This window comes from Thunnus albacares, chromosome 17 (genome assembly GCF_914725855.1).
Source record: "Thunnus albacares chromosome 17, fThuAlb1.1, whole genome shotgun sequence".
Lineage (NCBI taxonomy): Eukaryota > Metazoa > Chordata > Actinopteri > Scombriformes > Scombridae > Thunnus > Thunnus albacares.
Genome location: NC_058122.1, coordinates 21044294 through 21062050, shown reverse-complemented (window position 1 = coordinate 21062050; position 17757 = coordinate 21044294). Strand labels below are relative to the sequence as shown.

The 17757-nt window shown below is 43.0% G+C and overlaps 1 protein-coding gene across 11 annotated transcripts in view; it reads right to left on the bottom strand.

Annotated features, from left to right (window-relative positions):
* Positions 1-17757, bottom strand: part of si:ch211-278a6.1 (SRC kinase signaling inhibitor 1) — a 109300-nt gene that overhangs the window by 41194 nt on the left and 50349 nt on the right. For all 11 annotated transcript variants that reach the window (XM_044331822.1, XM_044331825.1, XM_044331831.1 and 8 more), the window contains one exon: positions 3161-3513. In XM_044331822.1, the coding sequence (XP_044187757.1) occupies positions 3161-3490 (330 nt within the window). In that variant the 5' untranslated portion in view covers positions 3491-3513. The remainder of the gene's footprint in view (positions 1-3160; positions 3514-17757) is intronic.

Below are 17757 nucleotides of genomic sequence, written 5' to 3'. Positions count from 1 at the left end.
CGCAACCCACGCTTCCTTTTCCCCATAGCATATATATTTTCTACCAGCATATGTCAAAGCAGCTATTATTAAAGACAACTCTCTGATGTGTCGCTGAGCAGAATTTGTAATTCCTAGCTAGACTCAATATTGTCACTGTCCCATGAAGACCATGTATCCTCAAAGTCTGAAGGATTAAATGCTCCATTATGGGTTAATAAAAAAGAAACGCCTTTAAAAAAACCTCTTGTATGATCTCAAAAATGCAAAGTTCACAAAGTTCAATACAAAGCTATTTGTCTTAGTTCATGAAAAGTTCATGTTTTCCACAGACCTCTGAAACTATAAACCATCTGCACCTCCTCTGGAGAAGAGCGGTCAGAGAGATGATTCTCAGTCGGGCTCAGGGGTGAGAGGTCATGGGTAAAGTGGGTCACTTTCAGGGAAAAGATAATACACCATGTATTTTCAGGTTGGACTTGTATTGGCCTTGACTATCTGATAATGTGTCAGTCACTCATTTAGTGTAACCAGCCAGTGAGCTTCGTCCTTGACGATCTGTTGAACTAACAGCAGCTCAGGAGCACTATTGGTGCTTCATAAATAATTCTGTTCACTTGTTCAGACATTAATGATTTTATTTTCCCACAAAGCTAAATGACTCTGAGGACTGGCTTTAATGGTGCAGAAGTGATTTGTGGTTTTGTGTGTCTTTCTCTGTCAGTGTTTTTCGGTTTGTTGCTTTAATGAGGCTTATTCACAGTTCTCAGGTAAACACATTCATTCTTCACCGCTTGGTGTTGTTTTAACTGTTGCTCCGCTGACAGTTGCAGAAATACTGAACTTGGACTTTGAGTTGCAAATATTGCACGGGGACGGTGTGAGAGCAAACTGAGGAGGGCCTATCTCATTGCATGTTGTTTCCCATCCCCTTACCAATTCTCAATCCTGGTAATCATCACAGCAAGCTATGCAGAGATCTGTGCTGACAAGACATTGTTTTATACTGTCAATCTTTATATCACCAACTCCTTCAGCCCTGACAGACAAAACTCTTGACCCAGGCTCTACTACTTAGCTGAAATGTACATCTTGTCATTTTTAACCTCCTGTTGAATTAAATAAGCTTTAAGCCCCAAGAAGAAAGAGTTACTGATGTTTGAGATGTCAGATTAGAACTCTGAGCCGAAGGGATGAATGCATTCCTGACTGCTAAGTAAAGACACCCATATATGCATTTGCACACAGGCATGTGTATGTGCACTCACTTGATATGGCCACAGAGCTCCAACAGAAGGACGGAGCCTCGCTGAGTGGAGCGCTGTATTACCTGACCTGCATGTAAAGCAGGCTGTACTCACATCACCCCTCCTCCACCCCTGTCTCTTTCTCTGTCGTCATCCTCTTTGCACCCCCCCCCCATCTCAATCATTCTTACTCTTTTTCCCCTCTTACCTCCTCTTGTCCAGTTTGGCGTTTTAATGTTACCGCAGCATGTCCCCCTTTCTCTCTCTACTTACTAACACACTCTGGTCTGCACGGCAAATAATCGTTCACTCAGAGAGATGCACAAAAGGCTCTGTGTACAGTTTACAGTATCGTCCACTCAGCCTTCGTCTAGCCTGGGTTTCTGCCTGCTGAGCATATGCACAACGTCACCACAACAAACACAACAGGCGTGGAATCTAATCCCAGCTGGCACATCCTTATCCCACACATGCACACACACACACACACACACACACACCTCTCTACAACATCCTCCAGCTTCCAGTTTCAAGCTTCCAGTCCCGTCTCACCTGCAGTGCACCTGTGCCTGTCCACAACTCCAGTCATCCCAGGCTGTCCGTCAGGTGCAGTGAATCCTCATCGCGTTTTTGCACGTCTCTCTCCCTCCCTTTGCTTCTCTAACCCTCCTCCCTCCCTCTCCCTCACTCAATCGCTCTCTGTCTCGCTCTCCAGTAGCACATGCGGCGGAAACTCTTTATTTAATTCATTACAACACCAGCCGATTAACTCATTCGCAGATTGGTGGCTGGCTCCTGCTGGTGCTGGCTAATTGAGCAGCGGGCTGCTTGACTGGCTGCTGCCCTACTCTCCAGCCCCTCCTTCTCCCCTCCCTCCTTCCTCGCTGTCCATGCTCTGCACATCCAGGAGATGACAAGAAATCCTGGGATTTGCTGCTTCCTCCCCCCATGCGCTGAAAATGCCCTGTCACTTCAGGATTTGTCCACTCTCCCGACTGCTGCTTACATTTTTTTTTTTAACTGTCTGCCTTCCACTCGTTATTTCTCTCTCCCTTCTTCTTCTTTATTATTGTACGATTCCTCCCTCTCTACACAACCTGACCTTTGCAATGCGATATCCCTACTTGCCATATATGGGAGAGGTTGCCACGGCAACTGCGGACTCCACCTGTCTTTCACCCACCCTCCCACGCTCACTGGCTCTCTCTCTCTCTCTCTCTCTCTCCCTTTCATTTTCTCCCATCTCCCCTGATGTGCTTTTCTGTCATGTCATTACACTGAATTTAACCTTTTTTAATTACACACACAGCAATGGTGTTGACACAAAAGAGAGCGTGTTTGTGTACAGCACAGTGTGCGCATGTGTTTGCATGTGTGTGAGAGACAGAGTGAAAAAGAGAAAGAGAGAAAGAGGTTGAGGCTGTGAAAGTGGTCAAAGTATAAACTAGATTTGGAAGATGCAAAAATTGTTGGAATTATGAAGAGCAAAAGAGAAACATACCCAAGTGTTACAAATTCCAGCAGAGAAACAAAGAAAAGCTTGGCTGTGATGGTTTGGTGAAGACCTCTAATAATAAAGATACAAAGACCACCTAACAGGCTTTTCTCATGTATTTTCTCTCCCTCAATGAGAAAAATGTTCAGCATTGTGCTGCTTTCACTCTGGATGCCATCTGTCAAGAGACTTTTTGTTGCCTGACGATACATATGACTCAACTCAACTCCACTGCACTGACGTCATCAGTATTGATCAGTTCGCTTGCCCAAAAAAACATAAACTGAGTAACAAATTAAATGCCAAACGTATTTCAAAATAATGTAGCAAGGCTAATAAAAATAATTTATTTGACAATGACATTAGTATGTTTATCTACAGCAAATGTTGTCAGCAATCACAATTTTGTTCAAGGGTAAGACGGTGATGAACTGTGTACCTGTTCTCGTGCAGACCGCTCTGACGTGCCCCTCATGCTGGCGTGGGAGGGCGAGGGTGACGGTGGGTTGTGGTGTGGGCTGTGGTGTGGATGCTGCAGCTGCTGCTGCTGCTGCTGCTGGTACTTGCTCTTCAGATGATCCATGAAGGCGTCCCTCTTGCGTTCCATGTCAGCCTTGTGCAGGTTTGTAAGGGCCTCCAGACTCTGGGCGGCGCTGACGGTGTGGCGGTGCTCCGACGTGTGCACCAGGCCCACGTTGGAGAACCGCCGAGCGCTGTTCCCCAGTGTCCGGTACTCCCGTGGATACTCCAGATCATCTGTCGAGATCATGTGACTGCCACCACGCTCGGGATCTGAGGGACGATGACAGAAGAAGAGAGGAAGGGAGGATAAAGGAAAGAAAGGAAAGAAGGGAAGAAAGAAGGAAGGGGTGGAAAGTGTGCAAAGAGGAGGTGAATCACCACCCACACAAGCATGCAGAAAGATTTCAGGGTGGAGACGTACATACGCGCAGAGCAGGCACACATAGGTGGGAACAAATGAAGCAGAGAGAAGGAGAGTGGGAAAAATAAGGCGTAGAGGGGACAGGGGAGAGAGAGAGAGAGAGAGAGAGAGAGAGAAAGAAAGAAATGGGATGGGATGTTAGACTATTTGCCACCAGGACGGAACAGTTCCCTGCAGAAGTATTGATTTCAAGTTCTGAAGGGAAGAAAAATGAGAAAAGTAAAATGCTTCTGCAATAGATCAAAGGAAGACACTCAAACGGAATTTGTTTTGCTGGATATTCCATTGTGATATGTCTGCTTGTCATCTTAGGTGGCTTTCATAGTTTTCTATTGAAACAGAGTAAAAAAAAAACTAAAAATTGAGGTTTTTCAAGATCAGGTGGGAACACGAGGAAACAGTCCTGTTATTTCTGCCCTTGTTCTCGCTCTTTCTCACCAACTCTTGTCCATCTATCCGAGCTTTCCCTCCATCCCTTGACACCCTCTGTCTCTTGTCTGGAGGTTACTGATTCTGATGTCCGTTTTTAAGGAGGCACATCACTTTGACAGCCCATGGCCTTTTTATCAGCGCTCTAACTGACAGACAACACAGCCTGAGGTGGAAGGCACACAGGACGGGAAGGGAGACAGCCGGGAGGAGACGGTATGGTTACACAAAAAATGTGTGACTGGAAAAACGAATGAACTTCAAGCGTGATAAAAGAGCAGGGAGGGAGCCGTTCGCCCGGTGAGTTACCTTGCTTGGGAAAACAGGCCCCGGCGTTGGCTAGAAGAAAAACATGCCAAGGGTTAATTAGTGTGTTTGTGCACAGATGTGCAAGCAAACACACCAGAGGAACATCAGATGACCATCAGAAAAGAGCTATCGTGAAATGATAGCACTTTCTCTGAATTACAATTAGTTAATGCATTATATATGCATTATAATGTATTCATAAGGGTTAACATACGTATGGGGAAATGAGTTGCTATGAATGCTAATAGTGTCTTACAATAACCTCCAGAATGGTAAATGTGCAATTTTACACAGAAATAGCTCATAACGATTCTTAAAATTGCTTAAAATCAGAACATATTTAATCATATTTGACCAAACTACTCATAAACCTCCCACTTTAAGCACGTAGAAAAAACAATCACTTCAGAGATGGATAATAAATGAAAAGCACTAAACTAAAAGCATAAAAAGTAAAAAAAGTGCCAAAGATTAATAGGGCTGAATGGATTGGACCATCTGTACATTAAAGGCTCATCAGCACCATTAAGATGAGCTGAGCAAGTGAGCGGCAGAGGAAGTCTCCTTGGGGCAGGAGCAACAAATGGACTGTTAACGAACACAGAGGAAGAGAGGAGAATGCCGGCCAGATGGAGGCCCAACAGAGCTGCAACGCTCTCCGCTGGACAAACCTTAACGCAGAGGAAACCTGTTGAGGGCAGAAGGTCTGTGATCATTCCAACAGAGCTGCATTCAAACCGCGCACTCGTTGCGAACCCGTTTTTCACTCTATTCATTCTCGGAGAGATATCACACTCAAGTGTGATCAGCTGTTTCAACACCCTGCCCTTACGTCCAGCACATTATGAAGTGCTGATAAACTGAGCAGGGGTGAGGCGAAATGGACTGACCTCCTGGCTAATAGCATTAGCATTGAGCTCTCCGCTACACACCGGGGCCGCCGGCCATACTCATCTGGACCTCCTACCCTCCCAGATCTCTGGTTTACACTTCATTAGGCTGGCGCTTATTGTGCATCAGCTAACAAGGACCTGACTCAAGAGCCCCATTACAATGGCTGGCAGAGCCGGGCCTATGTACGATGGCTTATTATTGTGACTGAGCATCCACAACAGTGAAAAGCTGAGTAGGCTATGCTGTCTCTAGACAAAATGTGTAAAGAATACACTGTGCATCAACAAAACAATATTACTAACATTTATAGATATGACAGTTATCAGCTAAACAAGTTAATGGCTTGCAAAAATAATTTGACAAGGTTATTCTATTCAAAATTGCATCCCTCTGTATTCCACTGGCTTGGGATACAGCCCGGAAACTTTCCAAACTGCAGTTTGTGGATATACTTTGCAAAGCTGTCTATAAAGCCCTCATCTTGAACACGGCGAGAGTAAAAGTTGTGTGGGCAGGAGAGTAAGAATAGAAAATGGGAACAGGTTATTCATCTTTTCTTTCGTCATTCAGTGCCAATATATTTCCATATAAGCTGGCAGACAATACCCCTGACAGCCAAAACAATCTGTGCAAGCCCACGCAACGCCATCATCATTTAAACCTACATAAAAGAGCCATGATGGGGTGGGTTTCTGTTGAATGCTTTATCACAAGAAAGCAATGTCTGTCAGCAAGTCTGGGTCTGCAGCAGGCCAAATTGCAACTACAAAGATTCAGAGCCTTCTGGAAAAAGGTGCAGCGTGTTGGTCAAGTAAATAATAGACGACCTGAATGACAGCGGGAGGACGCAATCAGAGCCGATACAATCTGTAAGCTCAGCCAATGAGGCCTGCGCTGCACTGCCTAAATAAAAAGAGCCTGCTGTTGTGGGCAATGAGAGATAAGACAAGACAAACAGGGGAGGAGAAATTACCTGTATGGAGAAAAAGATACTGCAAAGCAAAAAAAAAAAAAAACTAGCTAGAAAACAAATTCTAACAAGCAATGCAGCCTGATTAGGCAGTCTGACTCCATTTGGTCTTTCTCTGCAAAAAAAGATCACGCCTAAAACCTCCTTTTAACAGAAAAGGTTGGTCCACAGATCACAGGAAAGATTTTTATTTATTTATTGTTTAATAGATTGTAATTAACAGTCATTTTTCCTCCATTTGACTGAGACATATTCTCATCAACTTTTCACTTTGAGTCACCAGTCTCCACCGCCTTCAGTATGTTATTTATACAGTATATGCAGGGAAATTCAGACCATGACATGAGGCATTAAGCCAACACACCCACAACAACTATCAACACACACGAACACAGAGAATATTATTATGCATCACCACAGCCAAAGCCTAGACCGCAAACTCCCAGAGTGGGAAAAGGAGTTTTCTTCTTTACAGCCACCTGCTGATTTGGACTTTCAACTCAGGGGAAAAGAAGGTGCTGCTCATTATATGCATGGACATATGGTATGGTAAGGAGAATCGGGAGGCGAGAGGGAAAAGTGGATTGGGTCTGCTTTTACGGATTTGCAAAAGGCAGGCGGTGTGGCTTTATATTTCGGGCATGTTAAACAAGTGGGTCAGAGGGAGCGGAGGGTGAAAGAGGCTTCGAGTCTCCCAGAATGATAAGAGGGCTGCAAACCTCACATATGCAAACACAGCTCTGGATTCTTTAAGAGCTAAATTAAATCAAACATTTTGTAACAGCTTAAGGCTACATGAGTAACTCCTGTCTTAATGCTGTATTTACCCACGCATGTAAATATTATTTGGGTGGATACAAGTATAACTGTACTCCCTTCTCCTGCTATAAAAGGGGATGTGAGTCGGAAAATACAGTGTCAAATGTAATTAATGCATATATATATATATATAAAAAACCCAACAAACTTCAAACACTTTTGATAAAGTACTCTCCCAGATGCCAGACAGATTGTCTTTGTGGGCTCTGTAGCAGCGATATGTTAATTACTTATGTGTACTATTTGAAACGTAGCTCTTTGAATACTGTCTGTCTCACCTCGGTGGCACATACAAGGTCTTCTCTAGCTGTGATTTCAGTAGTGTTGATAGTGCACGGTTAGACAGCAGGGGAATTAAGTGACATGAGTTAATAAATAAGCAAGAGGGTAATAAATCCAAAACATGTCGTCAGTTTAAAGAAATCCCAGAAACAAAACTTTCTATCCAGAACATCGTGTCAAGACGACTTTGAAGTGTTTGCACTTTCACAGCTGCTAAAATTAATGATCTACAGTTGAAAATAGCACATTTTGGTGTCATTTTACCAGGCAAACTATGTATTAATGAATGTGCTGAAACCTGCCACCAAAGTCCCACAGAAAGGCAGAATTATGTGTTTAGTGATCTGTGACTCACGGCTGGTCCTCATTACTCTTTTAAAATAATTTGGCAATATGCACTTCTTTACCTTTGCTTTTTAAACATATTGTTTGTCTCACTTTTAATGTATGTGCGCTAGAGATTGACATAAATAAAACATATTTATTCACATACTGTACAGGCAATATCCAGGGGAAATTGGTGTTTTATTTTTCTTCATTATCTCATATTCACATCTGTTTACCTTTTAATATTTCACTGTTTATTACACATGCAATTAAATCAAGCATTTGATCATCTTTGTGCCATCAAATCTGTAGTTTTTCTGATGAAGGAAACATTACTTTTGGGGACTATTTTCTACTTTCTCATGTTGAATTATGTTATTAAAAAGGAGACAGTTTTTTCCAAGTTTCTCTGATAGTGCAGTGTCCTCCACAGAAGGTCTGTGGTTACGCAGATGGTCGGGGAAGGCAAGACAAGCTCTTCCCTCTGATACACAGGCTAATTTACTGCAAGCATGGCAGGGCTCCTTGTGGGATGCCGGCTGTGACAGCACAGGGCGGATAGGCTGGCTGAATATTAACCAGAGAAGAAGGAGGGAAGAGGTGAAACCAAGTAGAAGTAGGTGAAAACAGCAAACTGCAAATGCAGCACATCTCTTAAGTCTACAGGCAACAGGAAATAAGCCAATCAGCCAGGCCTACAGCTATTGGCAATTGTAACTCTATACGCTCCAGTGGGAACAGTTAACACAAATAACTAGAAGGAGAGAGAGGCATGGCAGGATTAAATATAACCTACCCACCAATCAGGTCTCTAAAAGCCTGCAGGTCACAACTCATGAACCAACTAAGGGGGTTGCGGTTCCACATGTACTAAACCTTAAAATGACAACTGAGGGCCATATAATCTGCCGAAACCAGCTCATCTACTGGCTGTTGAATTTCTATGACGTTGTTGCTACAATGACATCATTTCTAATCATTCAAATCTTAATGCTTGTCTTACTGACGGCGAGCTGTGACACAGACTTTGATATTTTCTACTGTGGATATATTAAGGCAGACATTTGGATTTCAATGAGCAAAAAAGTGACTTTTGTTTCCATCTCTCTTATCTCGCTCTTTCAGCATCCTCCCTGGTTGTGCGTGCTATACAGTACACTAAAAACAACAAGGCTCTGGGTAAAAAGACACATGACCCAGCAGGCATGTGCACTTCACTTTTTTCTCTCCATTAAGGTAATCTCCGAAAGCTCTGAAGCACTACTGTGTCAGGAGAGGAGAGTTAAAAGGGGTGAAATTGACGGCTAGGCAGCAAGAGCAAGCCATCAGAAGAATGTCAGCCGGCATGTCTGTGCTGCTGGACATAATAACGGGCCGAGACAATCAGAAGGCTCCAGGCAGCCTCGCGTAAAACTGACAGAGACAACTGCAATCTGTTGCACCGCGCAAGGTGACGGGACCGCCCTCTAGATCATTAAAACACATACAATAAGAAGTGACGTGCCCATCTTTTCACCTATTGCTCCCCTCTGTCTATCCATCATCTGCTTCTTTACCCACCCACCAACCCTCCCACCTCCAAACTTTGTTTCCCTGGGTAACGATGGGGAGTACTGTGGAGACAGCCACGTTAAAATTGCAGCAGTAATGTGTATCCACCAAAGCACCTGTTAATACACAGAGGCACGCATTCAAACAATTAGAGCATGCTTCAGCTCCACAGCAACATCTCTGGGGCCGTCTATAACTGAAAACAACAAATGTGTGTGTATCCAACTGGAGGATGAATGCAAGAGATGATATGTAAGTGTGACAGAGAAACACAGGGGTAGGTGGGGACAAAGAGGTAGCATGCATAATGCACCTCTTTGTTTCACTTGTCATCCAGGTAAAAGGCAGCTGTTTTTTTTTCCAGAAAAACAGGCAGTCCAGCAGCAGGTGACAGACCCTCTTAATTACAGCCTGTTGTTGAACCACGGTAGCCAGCACACTGCTGCCACTGGGCACGAAGAAGAAGACACTCCAGCCACACCTCATTACATCAGTGCTGCTCAGTTTACCTCACTGGGGAGGTGGAAGCTACCTTCAATAAGAAGGTAGATGAAGACAGGCAGAGGTAATAGCATTTAAGTGATGGTAGATGGAAAATAAGGTATTTGGAAAGCGAGGCTCCATGCCTGCTTGCATACAGAGCTACTTCAAAGAGCTGCACCTCCACCTGACAGTGGTGCTTGGACCTCTGATCTCCACAGGGCGCAACATTGAGTGGTAGTCACAGGTGGAGGGTACTCCAGTCAAAAACAACATAAATCAATCTTCAATGGATTTATGCATTGTAGCATGCCTGATCATTTATAACAAATCACATGTACTTTAAATCATTGCTGATGTCATTTCAAGTAATTTCATCATGTGATGAAAATCACTTTGCAGGGACATGAATCTTTGAGATAGCTTATCCACCACAGAGAACATTGTTACGCAGTTGTATTGTTTGATTTGAAGTCTGCACTCCATCATGCAAAATAAATGCAAACATGATGTTCCTTATAACAGACTACTGATCAAAACTAAGTTTCAGGGTTCTCATAGTAGATTCTCACACAATATCTGGAAACCAGCAGTCACTTGAAAAAAAGTCCTAAAACACTATAGTATGATTTGGAATATGCAATCTAAAATATACATGTATCTTTGTGCTATAAATTCACATTACATATTCCACTAAGTAGCATGCAAATTTCTGAAAACATATGATGAAGAATGCAACAGAAATGAGCAAAAAAAACAGAAAACACAGATTAACACTGAAATGGTAATATTATAGGCCCATAAAGTATTAAAGCGGGGACATTATACACTGCGAGTATGAATGACAGAGGCAGCAAACGTCAGGCCTGAGTCATCATAACATCACGACAAAGCTGTTGCTGACAATACAACCCATTTCAGTGAAATGTAATAAGCTTGGCCCACCGCCATCCAGTATGTACATAAATATCATGGATCATAAACACACTCGCACACAAAATGCATAAACATACAGAACTTTGCAGACTGGAAGGAGGTGTAGAAATGTGCAAAGCACTCAAATATTTCCTTTAAACTACCTGCAAATGAACATGCTAAATTACCACACATTATAATTATTGTTAATCTGATACCTTATTGATCCCCGTTTGAAATATCTCTTCCTGTCGGAGCCCTGTCCACATGCAGATCAGAGTGCAGTGTCAGTTACAGAACAGCCTCTGGTGCTGGTAAGTTATTAAGCGTCTTGCTCCAGACTTCAATACCGCAGATCCTTACTAAAGCAAAGGCTGAAATTGAAGAGCTATCTCACTCTACATAGTCTGCAGTATTTCTGTAACCACAGTGGAGCTACTGTATGCAGAGTGAAATGAAGCAAGGCTGAAAGAATAGCAACAGAAGGGCACACCAGACCTGGTTTGATAGAAGAGATGCTGCATTCATTTATCTCTACCTTATTTTCTCTTTTACTTTCCATCTACAAGTACCCCCAATAAACAAAAACTTTACTTGTTTCCTCTTCATATCCACAAAAAAATATTCACAGCACAACACACAGAAACAACAATCTGTAGCCACAAAGAAAGACAGAAAACACAGCAGTATCTTTCTGTACATGTTCTGCAGCTGTCGGAGATGGAGGCATTACTTCAATATGAAGTGCCCAGTGTGCTTTCAAGCTAATCTCAATGGATTCAGCAGAGCAGTACGATGCAGTGCACTGCTGAGCCACTGAGCTGAGTGATGAAAGCAGCAACAAAACAAAGCATAAAAAGCATAAAAGACTGATTTTGCAGTTGGGAAACAGCATCACCTATGTTACCATCCAACTGGCTTCTTGTCCTCACAAAATGACACACTAGACTCTGGCAAACAAAGACTTCTTTTAGGTATTTGTCTTGATTTGATACAATTTTGTAATTATCTGTACTGTGTTTTGAATTCCTTCACAATAGACCTCCATAAACAGTGGGCCAATAAATGACAATTAAATAACCAATTAAATAAAATTCAGAACAGTTTAGCAGTAGATTTCTCAAAAATAAAAACAGCAATTTATTTTGACTTAAAATGCAAAAACACCCAACAAGCAGATTTTTATTATAATTTAATAAGACTTTGGTAGAAAGACAGGGGACACAGAAATAGACCAAAGATAGAAAAGCCAGACTTTCCTGAGGCTTGGAACGTGACTGTTTATCATGCAAACAGGCCAGCTCTGGCTGATGCAGGTGGATGACAACATTCGCCCAATCAGAACTTGCCAGCTGTCCTTTTATCTTGCTCACACATCACCACATATCTTCCTCAGAACACACATGAACCACATGAAGGAACGCCCGGGAAGCACTGCAACTTGAAAGGAAATGTGAACACATAAAAGGCCTTCCAGCTACTATACTGCACCATGTTGTCCAACAGACAGGGGGAGCCACTGGAAACAAGAAATTTGAAAAGAGGGCAGAAAAACACTCAAGTGGAGGTCACTGGTAATAGAGATACTCCTGTGATGGCTGCCAAGGACTCCATACTAACTGTCCCATAGCCCCTGTATTATTAACAGTAGAGCACATACATACCTGCACACGCATGCACACACGCACACAGATACACATAAGCACCCGCTAACTGCAATATGACTGATGGGGTGAAATCTTGTCGAGTAGCTTAAGCGGCAAAGAAAATCTAAGGACATAAACGGAAGATTTAAGAAGCCGTTCCTATCTGTGCTGATACACAGAGCGTCTGCATATTCATGAGACGAGCGGGGTTATTATGAAGGAGGGAGCAACGCTGGAGGAAGAGGACGATAGGGGAGTTATAAATCTTTTCACACTTGTGCCTCTCTTTTGTGTGTGTAAAGCATAGGACTATGTTCCTGTGTGTCTAGCCTGAGATACATACTGTAGGCAATGGTGTAAAAAGTAATAAAAATGCATGCTTAAAGCCTCTCTTAAGTATGTTTTATATTAACAATGAATCAAGTAACTACATGTTATATGAAAGGGATCACTCACTGATGGACCAAACAACCCTATGGCACTTATTAGCCACTATTAGTTTAGATTACTTCTTCATACGGCTGCTCCCATTAGGGGTCACCACAGCGGATCATCCATTTCCATATCTTCCTGTCCTCTGCATCTTCCTCTGTCGCACCAACCACCTGCATGTCCTCCCTCACCACATCCATAAACCTCCTTCTTCGGCCTTTCTCTTTTCCTCTTGCCTGGCAGCTGCATCTTCAGCATCCTTCTCCCAATATAACCAGCATCTCTCCTCCACACGTCTAAACCATCTCAATCTCTCAACGTCTCTCGCTTTGTCTCCAAACCGTCCGACCTGAGCTGTCCCTCTAATAAACTCATTCCTAATCCTGTACATCCTCGTCACTCCCGATGAAAATCTTAGCATCTTCAACTCTGCCAACTCCAGCTCCGCCTCCTGTCTTTTTGTCAGTGCCACCGCCTCCAAACCGTACAACACAGCTGGTCTCATTACCCTCTTGTAAACCTTTCCTTTCACTCTTGCTGGTACCTTTCTGTCACAAATCACTCCTGACACACTTCTCCACCCACTCCACCCCTGCTCTCTCTTCTTCACCTGTCTTCTGCACTCCTTGTTACTCCGAACAGTGTATTTAAATTCATTCACCTTCGCCACCTCTACTCCTTTGCATCCTCCACCATTCTGCTGTCCTCCCTCCTGTTCACACATATGTATTCTGTCTTGCTCCTGCTGACTTTCATTCTTCTTCTCTCCAGTGCATGACCAACCTCACTATATAGATCACAATGTCATCCGCAAACATCATATTCCACGGAGACTCCTGCCTGATCTTGTCCGTCAACCTGTCTATCACCGTTGCAGACAAGAAAGGGCTCTGAGGCGGTCCTTAGTGTAATCCCACCTCCACCTTGAACCCGTCCTTCCCTCCAACCGCACACCTCACCACTGTCACACCACCCTCATACATATCCAGCACCACTCTTACATACTTCTGTACCACACATTCCTCATACAACACCACATCTCCTCTCTCGGCACCTTGTCGTATGCTTTCTCTCGATCCACAAAGACACAATTCTTCTGACCTTCTCTATACTTCTCCATCAACATTCTCAAAGCAAACATTGCATCTGTAGTGCTCTTTCCTGGCATGAAACTATACTGCTGCTCAGTAATCAGCTCTTAACTTAACTTCCACTACTCTTTCCCTTAACTTCATGCTGTGGTTGATCAACTTTAAACCTCTGTAATTACTACAGCTCTGCACATCATCCTTATTCTTGAAAATTGGTACCGGTACACTACTTCTCCACTCCTCAGGCATCCTCTCACTTTCGAGGTCCAGTTAAGAACTCCACTGCCATCTCTCCTAAACATCTCCATGCCTCAACAAGTATGTCATATGGACCAACCACCTTTCCACTCTTCATCCTCTTCATACCTGCCCTAACTTGCTAATCCACCGGACTTCCTGATTCACTATCCCCACATCATCCAACCATCTCTCTCTCTCGTTTTCTTAATCCATCAGCCCCTAAGAGTACCTCCTTCCACCTTCTCAACACACTCTCCTTGCTAGTCAGTATATTTCCATCTCTATCCTTCATCACCCTAACCTGCTGCACATCCATCTCAGCTTGGTCCCTCTGTCTAGCCAATCGGTACAAGTCCTTTTCTCCTTCATTAGTGTTCAACTTCTCATACAACTCACCATACGCCTTTTCCTCAGCCTTCGCCATCTCTCTCTTCGCCTTACGCTGCGTCTCCTTGTACTCCTGTCTACTTTCTTTATCTCTCTGGCTATACCACTTCCTCTCCACCAACCTCTTCCTCTGTATACTTTCCTGTACTTCCTCATTCCACCACCAAGTCTCCTTGTCTTCCTTCCTCTGTCCAGATGACACACACCAAGTACCTTCCTAGCTGTCTCCCTCACCACTTCTGCAGTAGTTACCCAGCCATCTAGCAACTCTACACTACTACCTTTCCTCTCCTTGACACCATACCTACCCATTACCTCCTCATCACTTCTGGTCCGTTCACCAACACTGAAGGCACACAAATTGCTAAATATACTAAAAAATATCAGTACAAGTAATCAGAGTATAAGTGATGAGAGAGGAATGACTAAGCAAAGAACAAATCCTTACAAATATATTTAAGTACAGTAAGACAGCATTTCCACTTTGTTACTGTACATCACTGACTGTAGGTTCATTAAGCTTGCCTTGGACAGGTCAGAGCCTCTTTCTGTTTCTCTTCTACAGAGGCCAAAATACTGACAGCATCAGGCTGATTACACAACAGCCTTCTGCAGGCATGTTGCCAAGACTGTCGGCAGGAAATCCAAAGGTGTCAAAACAAACTGTATGTAGGAGAGTGAGAGCCAGGATGGCTTTTTAAAGATACTGCATGAACCAATGTTAGAGTTTTAAATCTCTTAAAATGCTCCTTTGGGTGAAACTAGCAAGTACATAATGAAACTAAAAGGAGACGTAACATGAAAAATCAAGACCTGTGTAAAGGGTGGAAGTGTTATGTGTTCCCTTCCCAGTGGTGGGAAATAAATCATTGTACAGGGTAAATAATACATTAAGTTAATTAACAAGAGCTGAAGTACTTTGTACGTTCAACTCCTACTCCAGCAAATACAACTCTGATCCTGTCAGATCTGTCAGGCCAGACAATAATCAGAGTATCTCTTAAGTAGATGACTACTGACATTAAAGACTTTACTAAATATGGGATTTTATCTATTTGTTTAATTATTACAGCACTCAAACAGAAATAGAAGGTATTCAAACAGCATCTACTGTTGTTTTTTTTGTTTTTCTTGTATCTAATTAAACACTTAGGCACCAAAATAATGCCTTTAACAAGATTATTATTATTCTAATATCATTTCGGTTGAATGAAAGCTGAAACTCTGATTTGTGCTGCGAAGATTGGGAGCCTAAGGTTTCTTAATGATCGTGTAATGATGTGTAATTTGCACTAAATCTTGTCATCGCTGCTGGTTAAATAAGGGGATCTCAGTTGCTGGTGGAGAAGCACCATTAACGTTACTTCTTTTACAGGGCAGGATTACTGAGCTGGCTCTGACATGTAGTTTGTTGCCTTCACTCCCTGCAGACCTGCTGACAAGCCTCTTGCAGTATTAGCACACTGCCATTCTCATTCTAGACAGAGCCAAGAGGCTAACCTAACAAGCACACTCCCACAGGAACACATCTGTTATCAGATTAGTTAGGCTCTGGCCATGGGTTATCAATCAAAGTGGTGAATTACATTACATACTGAAATTCATTCATCACTTACATCAGCTGATTAAATGATTTACCAGAACAGATGTAGGCAGGAGCGATGGAGAGGCACTGAAAGACAAGGGGAATGTTAAAGAGAGGTCGTATTCAGCTCCACGAGCCAAACAGAAGCAACTCTGTGAGCAGTGAAACAGAGAAAAATGAGTTTGGAGTTCATCTGCTGCTGTGACAAAAGCATGCCTGGCATCAAATTTGGCTGCATTTCTCTCATCAACATAATAATTTAATGGGCTTATGATATTAAATCTAAGCAGTAGCCTTGATATTTGACTTTTTAAACACCCAAATGTATAAAAGTTGCTGATTGCTGCCTTTGTAGCTGACCAATAAGGCATACAGAAAGGCTTTTGATGCACACAGTTGGTGTGTTTGTTGATGACAGGTGTGATGGGAAAGCTGGGCTGTAGAGGTAGCGGGCACCAGACGATTAAAACTCAAAACTATGCAGCACCAGCTGATGCCTTGGAAACAAAGCAACAGACGGGGACCTCAGGGAGAGTGGCAGAGGTTAAACAGAAGAGCATAAATTGGGGTGATACTTTGGTGAAACAGAGGCAATGAATGGCACTGACAGCCTCTGAACAAGCCCAAATTGCTAGAAGCAAAACATGAAGTTAACACCTCTGCTTTAGCACAGTCATTGTCAGGGTTTTTTAGCCCTTGGAGAAGAAGCTCTGTTCATATGATTAGTTTCTCCTGTCTGCTACCTAGAGTAGACGGGGAGACAAGGACAGCCACAGAAGTGCTTATTTTCTTCAAATCATAAAAATAACAGGACCAATTTTCCTCTTCGACCAGAATTACCCAGACAGTTTAATTGGAATGCGACTGCCAGAACTTTTTTTTTTTAATTTATTAAAAGAGCAGAAAGCAAAAAATGACCTCAAAAAAAAAAACTGAAAAAGAAATAAAAGGGATCAATCAAAACAGCCAGTCATTAGCTGAGACGAGTATGACTGCGGCTGTCACTGCAGAGCGGTCGTCTTGGCAACAGGCCAGCTGTATCACAACACTAGTCTGCTGTTAGCTAGCCCCCACGTACACATGATACACACATTTCGCACACATTTGTCCGTCACGCGTACAGTTTAAAAGGTTGCACACGCATGATGGTGAGAGACACAGCTAGTGACAGATGTGGCACAAGTAGGGCAGAGGAGATTACAAGTTGTCGAGTAAACATGGCACAGCTACCGTGTTATGATTCAAACAGTCATGTGTCATACTACAAACTGTTCTCTGTCGACCGGCATCAGAGAAAAGACAAATGGAGTATCAGAGGATGGGAGGTAGGTGGTGGGTTTTTAATACGACTGCCGTGCAGGAAACGGATTTTAAAAGGCTCAAGAATCAAAATTAGATACTCAGCTTTTATCTTCAAATCACATTTTCAAACCCGCTCTCTTTTGTGTTAAAGGAAAACTCTGATCTAAGAGTAAAGTTAGATCAGAAAAGACACATGTTGAAACGGTGTCACAAATACAAAGTTGCTGTCTACACTTGAAGTAGAGTAAAAACTGTGACACGGATCAAAGATGAAATCCCATATCTAGCATCCCAGCCCGTTTAGGAGGGTTTTGTCATGCCTGTTGTGATCCCAGAATGAGTGGGGGAGATGAGCGGCACACAGCAGTCCCTACTGGGGTGTTAGAGTAATTGCTTGTTTCACTACTCCCCAGAGGGTATCAGAAAGTGGGCTG